Source organism: Schistocerca cancellata, chromosome 6 (assembly GCF_023864275.1).
Source record: "Schistocerca cancellata isolate TAMUIC-IGC-003103 chromosome 6, iqSchCanc2.1, whole genome shotgun sequence".
In the NCBI taxonomy this organism is placed as follows: domain Eukaryota; kingdom Metazoa; phylum Arthropoda; class Insecta; order Orthoptera; family Acrididae; genus Schistocerca; species Schistocerca cancellata.
In genome coordinates, this window is record NC_064631.1 from 149,402,449 (window position 1) to 149,418,458 (window position 16,010).

At 43.3% G+C, this 16,010-nt stretch overlaps 1 protein-coding gene across 1 annotated transcript in view; it reads left to right on the forward strand.

The window, feature by feature from the left end:
* The window catches only part of LOC126191242 (leukotriene A-4 hydrolase), a 126,972-nt gene that overhangs the window by 22,732 nt on the left and 88,230 nt on the right, over positions 1-16,010 (forward strand). The window contains exons 4-7 of the mRNA XM_049932052.1: positions 7,937-8,048; positions 9,317-9,385; positions 10,080-10,307; positions 15,670-15,810. Coding sequence (XP_049788009.1) covers positions 7,937-8,048; positions 9,317-9,385; positions 10,080-10,307; positions 15,670-15,810 — 550 coding nt within the window. The remainder of the gene's footprint in view (positions 1-7,936; positions 8,049-9,316; positions 9,386-10,079; positions 10,308-15,669; positions 15,811-16,010) is intronic.

The following is a 16,010-nucleotide window of genomic DNA, read 5'->3' on the forward strand; positions in this document are numbered from 1 at the left end:
GGGTAGATCACATAACTAATGAGGAGGTATTGAATAGGATTGGGGAGAAGAGAAGTTTGTGGCACAACTTGACTAGAAGAAGGGATCGGTTGGTAGGACATGTTTTGAGGCATCAAGGGATCACAAATTTAGCATTGGAGGGCAGTGTGGAGGGTAAAAATCGTAGAGGGAGACCAAGAGATGAATACGATTCAGAAGGATGTAGGTTGCAGTAGATACTGGGAGATGAAGAAGCTTGCACAGGATAGAGTAGCATGGAGAGCTGCATCAAACCAGTCTCAGGACTGAAGACCACAACAGCAACAACAACTTACCTCTGTGAATATTCTCTCTGGTGGATACTTCTATGAACAGTGTGATGGTGTAGCGATGGCCAGTCCCCACTCTCATGTACTCACAAACCTATATATGGAGCACTTTGAAGAAGAAAAACCAAAGTCAGCCACATGAAAGCCTACATATTCTTTTCGTTACAGAGATGGAATGTTTGCAATTTGGCCGAAGGGGAAAATGGGAAAGACAAAAGAAGGTATTTTCTATGTCAGCTCATTTCAAGACATTACGACATAGCTCTCATGCTAGAAGTGAAAATGAGAGAAACTGCCTCTTCTGGATTGATTAGTCAGAGGAATGTGAATAACATTCTGGGACATGGTATTACCGCAAACCCACTCATAAGGACCTGCATCTGCATGCTGAACGTCACCCCAAACCAATGCTGAAAAAATGATATTTTCAGGACACTGTTACACAAGGCCCGTACCACATCAGAGGCACAAAACACCTCTAAGCAGTATTCTGCAGCAATGATTATACAGACAAGCAACTTCTTCCAATCTGGCCATTGGGGACACAACCTATGATGAGGCATAGAATTCATGAGCCACTGCCTTTCTTGCAAATGGAGAAGCATAAGTTGTGATGCATTTTTTGCCTGCCCAACAAAATTAGATCAGTTCTGGGCAATGTAAAAGATGCTTTGAGCTACCACAAACCAGGAGTTTACTGGATCCCTTACATGGGCCAAATGATCAGAGCCTTGAAAAACACTGCATGAAACACCATTGACACACACATTTAGCATAATCATGAAGTTGGCAGTCACAAAACACTGTGTAGTGGTGGGACAATCCATGAATTTTGATGAAATGAAGATGCTTGGCAAATACTTAAAAATTGAGTGGAAACCTAAACTAGAATATGAGAATTGAAAAGCAATGTCAAACGAAATGGATGTGGGAATATTCAGGGGTTCTGTATGTCCTCAGCTATAAAGGGAGACTGCTCCAGCCCCTGACATCAGTCCATCAGCATGTCTGATGATAACTTGGTCTTTTGTCAGCATATTGTGGGTATTTGCTGTCGTGTTCTAGCAATTCACCTTAGAACATTACATTTGTGAGATTTTCTGGGAAAAACGAGAAAAAGCTGATCTCATTAATGAGAAATGCAATTGAAAAAATGTAATACGTTACTTGCCGTGGTCCAGGAGTGTGCATTTGGGTGTTGTGTGGTTGCCTGTGTGAAAGTGTACTTTTGCTAGAAAAAGAGCTAGTGCTCAAAAGCTAGTATGAAAGCTGTTGTGTGTTTTTGTGCACCACATATCTATTACACACGAGTTGTTTCATTTCTGTTATACACTTATTTTTCCATGCAAGAATTTCCTTTATTATAATACACTGTTGATGTGTCCACAGGTTTTTTTTTTTACGGTGTTGAATTTACAGATTGAGAATATCATACATGGGTGTAGTAACCAAGTACTATACAAAACCGATCCAAGTCATTTAAATGTGGCTTTATTCATAACCTCTGAACAATAAGCCTCATGGGACTCCACAAGACCCAGAATACTGATCTGAGTGATACATACTAGAATAACAACAAGAGATTCAGTCAGCATTGCTCTGCGCATTTATAGATGCAGGCTGCATGTAGACGACACAGTGGAGGCCATACTGTGTGCACACTTCCCACCAGTGGACTCTAGTGGACAGTCCATGCTGATACAGTTGGCTGGTGGTTTGAGTTCACCCACGGGGCAACACTACATTCGGTGCACTTCACACTCACACGCACTAGTGGCAGGGTACAGCACACCTCTCGCTCATGCAAAGTGGACGTCCGGCTGATGGAGGAGGTGCCGGCAGCCCAATGAGAGTTGAATATGGAGCAGCAACAGCCGATGGCGACAATGGTGTTGGGACAATGTGCCAGGTGGACATTGGAGCATAGGGCTGGAATGCGCAGGAATGTGGGCATCCCCGAGGATAATGGGCCCGTGCAGTGCCTGACAGCATCACCGGAGATGAGAGTGCCATTGACATTTCTTCATAATCATCAGCAGGCAGATCCCACTGCAGAAGAGATGGGGCTGGATCCACCGGCGATGATGGCCGAGGCGATGATAGTGAGCGAGCTGGCGGAGTTGGCCCGACTGGTACAACAAGTTGCAGCAATGGACCCGAGGCAGGAGGCGGACCAGTGCCAGGTGCCGGGAAGCTGGAACCCCAGGATGCCACAAGTGGAGGAGGCAGCCAATGGGATGGGAACGCATCCACAGCAGGTGACGGAAAGCTCGAGGTGGAGGGCAGTGGGGTGGGCTGCGGGAAGCTGGAACCCCAGGATGCCACAAGTGGAGGAGGCAAGCAATGCGATGGGAACGCATCCACAGCAGGTTACGGAAAGCTCGAGGTGGAGGGCAGCGGGGTGGGCTGCGGGGACAGAGGCCACACCTACAAACCAGTAGCTTCTGGCAGTGAGCGGAGACACAACTGATCAAAGTGGCGTGCTACCAGCCCGTCGGCTGTATGTATGTCACAAAGACAGCATTCCTGGTGGCGGATGACAGTGACTGGTATTCACTTTGGCCAGCGACCAAACCCTGGTGCCCATGCTGTCAGTCATCGCATGAAGTGGTTGGACCAACCCAACCACAGCAGGTGCGGCACAGGCTGCAGAAGTTGGAGAAGAGTGTGTGGCTGCCAGCTGTGAAGCAAATCCACCAGGCTCCATTCCCCGATAGGCGTAATGTGATAGGTATTCAAAAAACAGAGGACGTCGTTTTCCAGTGAATCCACAAAAACTTTTTTATTTGGGGCTTGAACATACACAAAACGATTTGAAGGTGAGAGAAATGAATGGGGGCCGGTTATTGGAAACTAAGGTACAAGGCAAACCCCCCTCCCCCCCCCCCACCCCCAATAGAAAATACCCTCAAAAGCATATGAATTGTGGCCTCAGCTGACGTCAGCATCCACCAGAGATGTAAGGAAACCAGGAAAATGCATCCACAACCAATGGGAATTCAAGAAGGGACTTGCGAAATCTATGTGAATGTATTCTCATGGCAAGTGTGAAGCAGGCCAGGGGGACAGGGACACCATGGGAGCTGCCTGTTGTCGGACACGATGCTCACAAGCTGTGACAAAAAGGACAATTTTGGCATCAATCCCTGGCCGAAAAACATGTCTCCTAGCTAGCAGTTCAGTACACAAAATGGAGAAGGCATAGAACCTTGTGCCATACTGTGCCAGGAATGACTACTGTGGGAAAGAGGTCTTCTGTGGACAACAGCAAAACACTGTCAAAAACAGAGAGCCAATATCTGAACGAAACATAGTTACACAGGGGGTCTGAAGCCCAATCCAGCAGTTTGCCTGGCCAGCCCTATTGAACAAACTGAAATACCTGACGGAGAACCGGGTCGATGGCAACAGCAGTTGCTATGCGTGAGCTTCTAGTTGAGAAACCCTGGACTGGAGCCTGTGTTTCAATATCACAATGGAAGCAAAGCAATTCTTCGTGATCAGAGTTGGGATCAGGACCCACAGGAAGGTGGGACAAGGCATCCGCATTGGCATGTTTAAATTAGGACAAAAATGGATTTCATAACTGTAGCAAGTCCAGAACAGCACTCAGCATCGTTGGCGGTGTGCTTCCTTATCAGGCAAGGAAATGCGAGGGTTAAACAAGGAAACCAAAGGTTTATGGTCAGTAATAATATGAAACTTGATGTGAGAGTACCCCCAGAGTGAAAGATTTAGAGGCGAAAGCAACAGGTTGTTCAGAGCTGTCGGCATATCGATGTGCTTGACCACTCCAAGGCCGCAGGGCACACAAAAGGTGGGTCAATGTTGCTACCCCCAGCAAGAATTTATGGTAGTAGGCAATTTTCCGTAGGAAGGCCTGAAGCGCCTTCATGGATGAGTGCGAGGCATAGATGTGACAGCAGAGATGTGGTTCTGGCGGAGGATGAATCCCATCCTACAAAACCTCGAACCACAAATAAACAACAGCGGATTACAAAAAAATTGAGATATCACGAGGTCGTACTGTAAGCTTGTGGACTGTAAGATGGAAAAAGAAGTGCTCAAACTTCTCAAGTGATCAGCAGTGTTTGGCACCCATGACATTATCATCCAAATAATTAATGCAGCGCGGGACATGCATAGTCAGTTGCTCTAAAATTTTTTGGCAAATAGGAGGGGCATATCCACATCAAAAGGAAGGCACAAATATTGATAGGGACCAAAAATAGTATTCAGAACCCGAACTCGCCGAGACTGTTTGTCCACAGGAACCTGCAGATACATTTCAGGCAAATCAGTTTTAGAAAAGTTCTGGCCACCTGATAATTTCACCAACAGCTCTCCTTGCGTGGGAGAGGATAGGTATCCACGCTATACTGCTTGTTGACAGTAGTAGTGAAGCCACCACAGAGGCAAAGTTCCCCTGATGGCTTTTAAGCTACAACCAGCGGAGAGGACCATTCACTAGTCATAACAGGTTGCACCACCCCTAGAGATTGATGTCCATCCAATTCTGGTTTCACTTGACCTTTCAGGGCGACAGGAGTAGAACGGGCATGACAAAAATGAGGCCAAGCTGTGGATTTCAAAGAAATATGATCAGAAAAATTCATAACACACACTGTACCTTCCGAAAACAAGTCTGAAAACTTCTCACACATTGTTTCCAATTGAGAATATGGTACCTGTTCAGACTCAAGGTGAACTACATGAGTTATGTAAAATCCCAATGCTGGAAATGCGTCCATATTGAACAAGTCCTCAACACTGGCGTCAGAGACCACCAAAAATGTAATGGAATGAACCACTGACTTGTAAGAGGCAGCTACCATAAATTGTCCCAACAGCCCAATGTTCTTTAATTATAACTGACCAGTGTCAACAGCAGCGAGCCTAAACTCATGTAGGTTTGAGAATTCAAAACATCACTGCAGCATCTGTGTTGACCTGTAGCTGGAGCACATGGCGTAAAACATTTAACTCAATAAACAGCTTGGGAGAAGTCACAAACATTGGCGAGACACAATTTATATCCATGTCCATATCCTTGGCAAACTTCGGTGAACAACACACGAAGGCCATGTGGCGTTTCTTCTGGCAAGCATTACAAGTAGCCCAGTGCTTAGGGCATGCCGAACATTCATGGTGGACAAAATATAAAGACAAAACAGAAACAGAAAACTCTGACACTGGCACTGCAGGAGTTGCAGTTACTTAGCCCAGCCTTGGTCATCTTAATGCCGGCCCCGCTCGTTTACCACCACCACTGCCGCTTCCTTGTGTAAGCTACCCGTCATCCTAGGGGGCACATCCTGTGACACTACTGCCACATTGTCCTATGCTGTAATTTGGTCACCTGCTGCCCAAGAAACTTCAAAAGATTGTGATATTTGCAAAACTTCTGCTAACAGCGTGTTTTTATGGTGTAAATCCTTCTGATGCACTTCCTTGTCTGGAGCTAAATGATAACTGCATTGCATACCATAGAGTCTCCATAAGAGTCATTATGGGCATCAGTAATGACCTGGCACTTATGGCTAAGGCCGTGAAGTTCAGCTGCCCAGCCCCTGTATGACCAGTTTGGTTTCTTGCAGCATCAGTAGAATTCAGCTCATGCCGCTATGACATGGGTTCATTTGCGATAGTAGTTGGACAATAAACTGCACATGTGTTCAAAAATAAGAGCTGCCGGTTCTAACAAAATGAGCAAGCTGACATAGTAATTGATACACCTCAGGTGGAATCCAAGAGAGGAAGAAGGCTTGGTACAAATTCGAGTCTTACACTGAAAGCCAATAAATGCTGTCTTGAGTCTTTTTTTCTTAAGCGTCTCAATCCTCACTGAACCTTCATATGGAGAAAAAGCGGGTGGACGGACTGGTAGAGCGGTACCCTGTCTGTTAATGGAAGCCAACAGAGTGGTCACAGCCGAAGTAAACTGTTCAATCAGGGCCAGCAACACCACATCTGTAATGAATAAATCTGATCAAACCAAAGACTGCGTTTTATTGGCAGGACACATAGAAAATGTAACAGATCTACTGCTGTGTGGTGTGGGATCCTTACCAGATAGGACTGATGGAGTACATAGAAAAAGTTCAAAGAAGGGCAGCACCTTTTGTATTATCGTGGTATATGGGAGAGAGTGTCACTGAAATGATACAGGATTTGGGCTGGATATCATTAAAAGAAAGGCATTTTTCGTTGCAATGGAATCTTCTCACAAAATTCCAATCAACAACTTTCTCCTCTGAATGTGAAAATATTTTGTTGATTCCGACCTACATAGGGAGAAACGATCACTATGATAAAATAAGGGAAATCAGGGCTTGTATGGAAAGATATAGGTGTTCGCTCTTCCCACACGCTATGCGAGATTGGAATAATAGAGAATTGTGAAGGCACTTAAATGTGATTTGCAGAGTATCCATGTAGATATAGATGTAAAGATTGCACTTGCAGAAACCATCCCATCCTCGTCGCCAATTGTGTAGTAACTACGTAATACACAAAGCTGATCCAAGTCACACAAATATGGCTTTATTCATAATGTCTGAACAATAAGCCTCCTGGGACTTCACGAGACCCAGGACACTGATGTGCTTGATACAAACTAGAGTAACAACAAGAGATTCAGTCAGCACTGCTCCATGCAGTAGATAGTGCTGCCAGTAGATAGCGCAGCAAAGACTGTGCTGTGTGTATGCTTCCTACTGGTTGTCTCTATTGGCCGGTCCGCACTGATACTGTTGGCGGGCAATTTGAGTACACATGTACGCAACATTACACTTGGCGCACTTCACACAAACGCATACTAGTAGCAGCATAAAGCAATTGGCAACAGGGGGAACAGAGTTTTAAGATCATTTTGTCTTTTTAATTCATGATAATGCCATAAAATACTGTTCTTCGCACTCTTAACAAAAGTGGTTTTGCAGGTGAGACATCTTTAAGAATGTCCTTTATTTCTTGTCCAATAAATTGACTTTAAAGCAATGTATGCACTACAAACATCTTGTATTAGTTATGGATCTAAATCCATACAATCATACTAAAACTTGTTCCAATCTCTGGGAGTTCCTTTATGTATGTGTGTATTCTGAAAGTTATGTTGGTTAGCAGAACAGTTGGTCACAGCAAAAATTAAACTGTGGTATAGTACCATAAACAGAATGAAGACACCATTTTGTCATAGAACAGTATGATATGAAAATAATAATATATTCTAGCCTGAAATTATCCAGTACATTGCCCAGTACAGTCACAGCTTTTCTCGAAACCAAATCAATGTAATACAAAGAGGTTCTTGTGAAATTTATGTTTGAGTTTGTTTGAATAGGAGGTGGGGGTAGAAGAATTAACTGGTTTGTACTTACCATGTTGCATGTTTGCTTGTTTGCAGGAAAATTAAGGCTGTTTTATACCATTGGTGTATATCAATAGCTGTAAATGGTATTTGCAACTGTGAATGTGTTATTTAATGATTTTAGAAGAATTATTTGTGCATTCTCTTGAAAGCGCATTTTTTTGATTCAATAATTTCAGTATTATTATTGTATTATTTTCACACATTTGAGAAAAATGCTGCATAAGTTCTGGTCAGAGATTGTCTTTTTCTGTTTCAGTGTGATTGTGAAAATAGAGTATGAAACATCTCCAAGTGCTAGTGCACTCCAGTGGCTCTCACCTCAACAGACAGCAGGTGGAAAGCACCCATATCTTTTCAGTCAGTGCCAGGTAATGACAACACCAGTATGAACACACACATCATGATAGTGTGTTCAAAATACCAGAAACATTATGTAATTTTTATCTTATTAATTATGTGTACTTAAAGTAAGATAATTATCATTTAACAGAAACAAAAGAAAAATTAACCTAGATTAAAGAAAAAAGCCACTTCACATATTCACGAGATTTGTTCTGTGGAGGTGAAAACTTCCAATCTGATGCAAAATGAAATACATGGAATGATGAATGGTGATGTACTATGTTTTGCTATGGAATTGTGATCTGGGGTTACAGAAAGTATTAAGTACAGTATATGGCAGAGTGAATTTGTGAAGATTTAACTTAAAATGCAGATGTGGTAAACAGTATAGCAAACATGGTAAATAGTGAGAAAGGACTGGATAAGAGAATAATTTTAAAGCACAAAATTAAATAAATTATCTACAAAGAAATTAGTTTTACAAGTAAACCTTTGATTAATGTGCATATGAAAAACATACTGTCCAGTATTCAAAAATAGATAATTTTTAACTACAGTGTGGTAAAAACAGTCTGAAAAGCTTATAAGGGTGTTGCAGGGTAGGTTGTGCGGAGAAATAATTGTTGAGAAAAAAATTTGATGCATTGCACCTTTTGTGATTTAATTAGCATTTAAGTTAGCGAATCATATCATTGCAGGTGCAAATTTGAGCAGGCTGCCAGAGACAAGTGTTGCTAATCGTGTTCTTTGTTTGGTATCGTTGAACCAGGCAAAAGAAGCCTTTGCTCACCTAACTTAAATTTGGCACATCCAAAAAAGACACATTTTAAATGTTAATAAGCCTCTCAACAAATGGTAACTCACGGACTTACAGTTGTCTGTGCATTACTCCATTTCAGCACATGCAATTGCTTGAATTTGTATATACAGTGACCTGATTGCCTAACTTTAATGCTAGTTAAAACAGAAATGATACAATGTATTGAATTTTTTTCTTAACAATTATTTCTCAGCACAACCTACCCTGAAACTCCCTTACAAGCTTTTCAGACTGTTCTGACCACACTGTATATTAATTCACATTAGATTAAGTTGTAATATTAGTAAAATATTAACTGAAAGTGGACTGAAAATGCGTGTTTCAAAGGCAGTATCTCCAGCTTTTAATGCTTTAGTAGGTACATTTGAAAATACTGTTACCATTTTCTCCTACTGATCAGCTCTTCTGCTCTAATCAGTCTTAATCTGTATTTCGTGAAGCAGGTAAAAGTACTGACTTTTCTTTACATTTCAGGCAATTCACTGCCGTTCAGTGATTCCATGCCAGGACTCTCCAGCAGTTAAAGTTACATATTCTGCTCAGGTAAAAATACTCTCTCTCTCTCTCTCTCTCTCTCTCTCTCTCTCTCTCTCTCTCTCTCTCTCTCTCTCTCGTGTGTGTGTGTGTGTGTGTGTGTGTGTGTGTGTGTGTGTGTTTTCTGTGTGTATCTATATATGTTCTATTTTGTAGTGAGGTGTATTTTAATTTTTGTTGAAATTTTCATCATCTTGTCTTTGTTAACCACATTTCTTTCATACGATCAATGTATGGGCTCTAAAGATCTGACTGTTGTGTGCTCAGTTAAATATACCATCATCATTGATATTGAGGAAAATTAAAATATTGTGACCCTCACTTTAGCGACAGCATACATTTATTGAACGTAAAATTAGCATTCTCTAACAACAGATTAAATTATCCATTAGTCCACAGAACCAAACAATAACAGTTCCTGATTGAAGTTAATATAAGTTCAAGCTTGACTACTTTGTTGCTGACATGTATTGCAACTGTAATATTAAGGGCAATTTTGATAGCCATAATAATGTGTAGAAAACTACAATTGGGACCTCCTTGCCACCAAAGTTAGTAGATTCTAATGCGCCCTTGTGAAGTTTGCATTCACACTTTGTAGGCACAATATTCATTTGTAGAGTCTTCTGAAATTAATATTACATGCCTTAAAACATCTGTGGTTTTTCCATGCCAATATATGTATATGTTCTTTACTTCACAGATACGTGCTCCTGAAGACTTGGTTGTGTTGATGAGTGCTGTGAGAGAAGGTGAACCATCTCTTGTTGGTAAAGGATTAAAACTTCATAAATTTCGTCAGAATGTGCCTATACCTTCATATCTGTTTGCTATTGCTGTCGGAGCACTGGCGTCCCATCGACTGAGTCCCAGGTGCCAAGTGTGGAGTGAGAAAGAGTTTGTAGACCAAGCAGCCTACGAATTTGCTGAGGTATATTTGTGAAATTGCACAGTTGTTCTTTATTCACAGCACAAAATACTGTAGGTTGTACATGTGTGATTTGCAATTTAGTGTACAACACTGTTATATCTACACTCATTGTTGACAATCACTACATACACAAAAATTATGTAGGACGATAAATGCACGCCAGATGTTGACAATGTTAGCAAAATATTAACATGACTATTAACTGTCCAAGTTCAGACTCCTATCACTGGCAGCTGAATGCACACCAGCATAGACCTGGCCTGACTGAAGAATTTTTGCATACAGCGGAGAAGATGCAAGTGGTTGAGGCCCTGCTGGCAGCGGCACGATGTATTTGTATTTGCCAGCTGGTGGGCTGGCTGCAGGCAACTGTAGCGCACTTGCTTTGCTAGGCCACCACTGGCACTAGATACAAATGCTGCAGCGGCATTATGCAGCTTGCTGTCACGTCCCTCCCCTCTTCCGCAGAGCCAGTGCCTGTGGTGATGGCGCGTGAGAAAAGAATGACCATGCCGGCCAGATTGTGCTGGTGGAAGGTCAGTATCGGTGAGGAAGCCACCCGATCCACCCAGGTGACCTGACAGCAATGATGGCAGCATCACATTTGCTGTTGAACGGTGACAGCATTGGCTTCCATTGGCTCATCTGCATCCAAAGATGTGTCACCTTCACATGGATTGGCCGTCAGCTGGCTCCAGCCGAGTGGGGTGTACGGGCAGGAGTGGCCTGGAGGATGGTGGACTGGCCGCAGTGATGACCCAGCATGTGGGGGCTCTGTGGACCCTGTGGCAGCAAGAGACAGGCAGTAACGACAGGGAGATGCCTGGCTGTTGCTCTGATGAGTGGATGGCATCCAGGCAGTCACTGTCTGACATGGATTGAGGGTCTACATCCAGCGAAGGAGGGAGGCCTCCATGGTGTCTGGCCCCTGGGAGGGGGCAGCGTGTGCAGGAGGCCCTCTGCAGCTGCAGCAGGTCATTGCCCCATTGAGGGCATAGTTAATTCTGATAGTAGGGGTGTGATGCCCCACTGATATTCACCGTGAATATTCAACTGGCCTTACTTCTCCCAAACGGTAGCCAGTGCCCATCCTGGCCACCAACTGAAGGTGCACGCCCAGACTGGATTGCCCCCAACATATTGTGAAGGGTAAGGCTGTGGTGCAGGACAGAGAAAATATAGGGGTTTCTGGGGTTGTCAGCCATGGAGGAGCTCCACTGGGCTATGGCCTATCAGCTGGGTGGTCCTGTGTCTGCCTAGAATCATAGGCACTGCCACATCTGAAGGCGAGTGTGACAAGCATTTTGCTAGTTGCATCTTAAATGTAAGCACCATACATTACACCTCACCATTCGATTGGGGTGAAATGGTGCAGACGTAAGGTGAGTAATACAGTTCTGGATGCAGAAACTGCGGAACAACACTGAGTCAAGCTGTGGGTCTTTATCGGAGATGATCATCTGTGGCAATCCTTTGATCGCAAAAATCACTTTAGAGTCTGCGCAGTAGCTTTTGCTGGGATGTGCATGATAAGTGGGTCATTTGGCAGGGCATCCACCATCACTAACCACATGGAATAACTGAAAGCACACACAAAATCTATGTGGACACGGTGCCACAGCTGATGGGGGGTGGGCCCTGGAGCAAAAGTTCATGGGAGGGAGGAGGGGGGGAGGGGGACTGCCTCAGCACACTGTTTGCACCTGCAAACAATCTTCTCAACTGCTGAATCAATGCAGAGCCAGTGGGCAAAACGCTTAGCTAGCATTTTCATGCTGATTATGCTCAAGTGGCCTCAGTGGAGAAGTGCAAGAACCTGAGACCAGAGGACCAGCAGGGTGACAATGCAGACTTCATCCAAATCCATACTAAGGAGGAGTGTTTCATCAATCACTGCTAGCCAATTACAAAGAACGAAACAGTTGTGGAGTGGGCCTGACTCCTTAGCAGGTAGCTGTTTGGGCCAACTTTTCACACAAAATGAGACATCTGACAGAGAAATGGATCTTGCTGAGAGGCTTTCTCTACACTGTGACTGGGGGACTATCCAGTGCCTACTGCACATGATCATTGATTTGGAAACACACACCTTCTCTTTTGTGAAATTCTGGGTCAGGACCAATGGGTAAATGCAAGAGCGCCTCTCCATTGGTGTGATGAGCAGTAGGATGATAATGAATCTTATACTGATATGCACTCAAAAATAAAGCTCACAGCAAAATTCTTTGTGGTGGCCTGTCTGGAGGACAGGGGCCAAGAAGCACCACAAGTGGTTTATGGTTGCTAATGAGATAGAATTCATTTACATAGAGGAAAACGTGGAACTTTTGGACTGCTTAGACGATGATTGTCACTTCATTTTCTGTTTGTGAATAATTGCATTGAGCAGCTGTCAGTGTCTTTGAGGCATATGCTAGAGTTTGTTCAGACCCATCAGCTTCCCTGTGTGACGAAACTGCCCCACGTCCATACTGGGAAGCATTGGTGGCGAGAACCAGCTATTTGCCTGGCGTAAAGATTCCAAGACATTGGGAAGACATTAGCACAGATTGGACATGGGCAAATGCCTTGTCTCAGTCCACTGACTAAACAAAAGGAACACCTTGTTTTCCGCAAGTTGTTTAAGGGATGAATGACATTTGCTGCAATGGGAATAAATTTTGAATGGTAACTGACTTTTCCCAAAAATGTTTGGAGTTCTTTCAGATTGTGCAGCTTAGGAAGGTTGGGAATAGCGGCTTGATGATGCAGTGTAAGATGGATGCTATCCTTTGAAATAAAATGGCCCACATATTCTACTTGTGTCTGGAAAAACTTTGTCTTCCACAGGATGCGCTTAAGGCCTGCTTCTTGCAATTTAGTGAATAGAGTCTGAAGATTGTCGAGATGTTCCTGTCATGAGGACCCTGTGATGATGATGTCCTCTAGATAGTTTGTACAACAGGAGACATTGCATTTTAACTGTTCTAAGAACCACTGAAAAAAGGGGGGGGGGGCATTGTCAATGCCAAAAGGTGAGCACATCCAACAGTATAACCTGAACCGGGTGTTGATAAACATAATCTGTTCAGAAGTGCAATCCAGACAAAGCTATAGATATACCTCCACGTAATCAATTTTTGAGAAACATTCACTACCCTCCAGTTTTGTGAGAACTTCGTCAGTCCACAAATTGTATAAGAATCTGCTACCAACTAAGTGTTAATGTTGGCTTTGAAATCTCCACACAAATGAAGTGCCCCTGAAGGTTTGCAAATGTCAACAAGTGGTGTCTCCCACTGGCCAAAGGTGACCAGTTCAATGATACCCAGACATTGCAACCTGTCAAGTTCCTCCTTGAATGCCGATCTCAGGGTGAAGGGGAGAGGCTAAGCACAACAAAATTTAGGTATGGCTTTCAATTTGAGGATGATGCGTACCTCAAAATCTTTTACTGTCCCCAAACCTGACAAAAATGGGACCAAACTCATGGCAGAGGAGTTAGAGTTCCTTGAGTGGAAGAGAGTTTAAAACAAGATGTACCTCATTTTGAATCTGAAACCCAAAGACCTTACACTGTCTACTGCTAAAAACTTGATCTCCCTCATCACAAGGTGATATTCGATGTTGATCATGAACTCTCCTTGAACAGGGACAGGCTGGTTTCCATAACCAACCAAATGACAATTTGTGGAGGAGAGAGCAGGTCGACCCAGATGATGATATGTGTCCAGGTTCACAAGGGACACAGAGGACCCATTGTTGATCTGGAAATGTAACATTTGTCGTTGAATCAACTGCGCAATGTTTCTGGGGATGTTGAGCTTGCAGCCATGGACTGGCATAATAGTATGCATTTTGCATTTCTGTGACCTGCACAACCAAATCTGAGGCCTGGCTACACAGGGAGCTTGACAGACTGTGATGACATGGCCTTGCTTATGGGAAGCAGCACACATGGTGCACCTATGTGGGCAGCAGTGCCGGGAGAGTACTGAGAAACAATCAGAACATAACGGGAAACTGCAGCAGAAAACAGCAATGTCTGATTGCAGCTTGAATGAATTAGAGGAAAAAATTGAGAACATCAGGGAATGCCGCTGATGTGATTCCAAGGAGCACACTGACTGTATGGCCATGACACACTCAAATTGTTCAGACTCAGCTTGTAACTCTTTGAAAGTCCTAGTGATCCCCAAAATGTATTCAACTGTTGGATCTTCTAAACGCTTCTCAACGGAGCTTTCTGTCTGGGGCAGTATGAACAACAATGATGTGAATTAAGGAATCGACAGAGGCGTATTGGCAGTGAGCACACACAGATTTACTTTTCCTACTTAGCCCACAGAGACTGACAACCCATGCTTAGTAAGACTGGTCTGGTTTCTTTTGCCACTGGTGGAAATCCTTGTGGGAAACCACCACATGGATTTGCATTATGTGATAAGCACTAAGTAAGTCACACACTGTGGGTCTTTCAATGGGGCAAGTTTAAAAAAAAAAAAAAAAAAAAAATCCAACAATGGATCCTGTACCTGAAATGCAGTTGCAGACGTCATATGTATGTGTCCCAACCTTCCTTTGGTTTTTGGAGTAGTGCAGAAGGTTGGGGGGTGAAGCATGCAGGTGGCAGTGGCTGGGGGCAGGGGCAGTTGCTCCCAGAAAATTTGTAAATTATTGACAAAACAAATCTAACTGCTGCTGTTGTTTCTCAGGTTGTTGCTGCTGTTGTAGAAACTGAACCAACACCAGACCCATTTCACTCACAAAAGACATGCACAGAACGAGCTACCTCGCCACCAAAACTGCTAAATCTATGCTCTTTGTTGACAACCATTACATACCCAAAAATTATGTCAGCTGGTAACTGCACGCCGAATAATGACAAAGTTAGCAAAAAATTAATACAACTATTAACTGTCCATGTACAGAGTACTATCACTGACAACTGAATACGCACTGGCACAGCGGTGGAGAAGGTACAAGCGGACAAGGCCCCGTTGGCAGCAGCCTGACTTGTTTGTATTTATCGGCTGGGACACTGGCTGAGAGTGACAGTGGTGCTCTTGCTTCTCCCAGCCGCTGCTGGCCCAGATACAAACGCTGCGGTAGTGGATTGCATGTGCGCACCATCATAAAAACAAGCTCCAGAAAGAGAAGTTGTGAATGTGGAGCAAAAGCTGAATTAAAATCAATTACTTTCATGTTACAAAAGATTTAAGGTTACGGATGCAATCTGGTGTTACTTCTTGATCATTTTTGTACGTACCATATTGATCAACATCATCAGGGAAATCAGATGCAAATGTATTTGCTAATTCTATGCTTGCTTATGATTAAGAGAGTTTTGTTTTCTTAAATAATTCCTAGTTTTTATTTTCAGACTGAGAAAATGCTGTCCATTGCAGAAGACATCTGTGGGGAGTATGTATGGGGAGTTTATGATCTTCTTGTGCTACCTCCATCCTTTCCCTTTGGAGGTATGGAGAACCCTTGCCTCACATTTGTAACACCAACAGTGCTGGTAATTTGTAGAAACAATTTTTATGTCTAACTGTAATGGTAAAAGGTACTGTAAGATAATAATAGGAACATACTATCACTATTCAATGAGTTCTTAATGGTACTGTTTGTGGTAACAAGAAACTGCTATCTCAAGTTTTCAGTCAAAAACTATGTATGTGACTTTGCTTTTGATTGGAGGACTGACAAGTGCAGATTCTT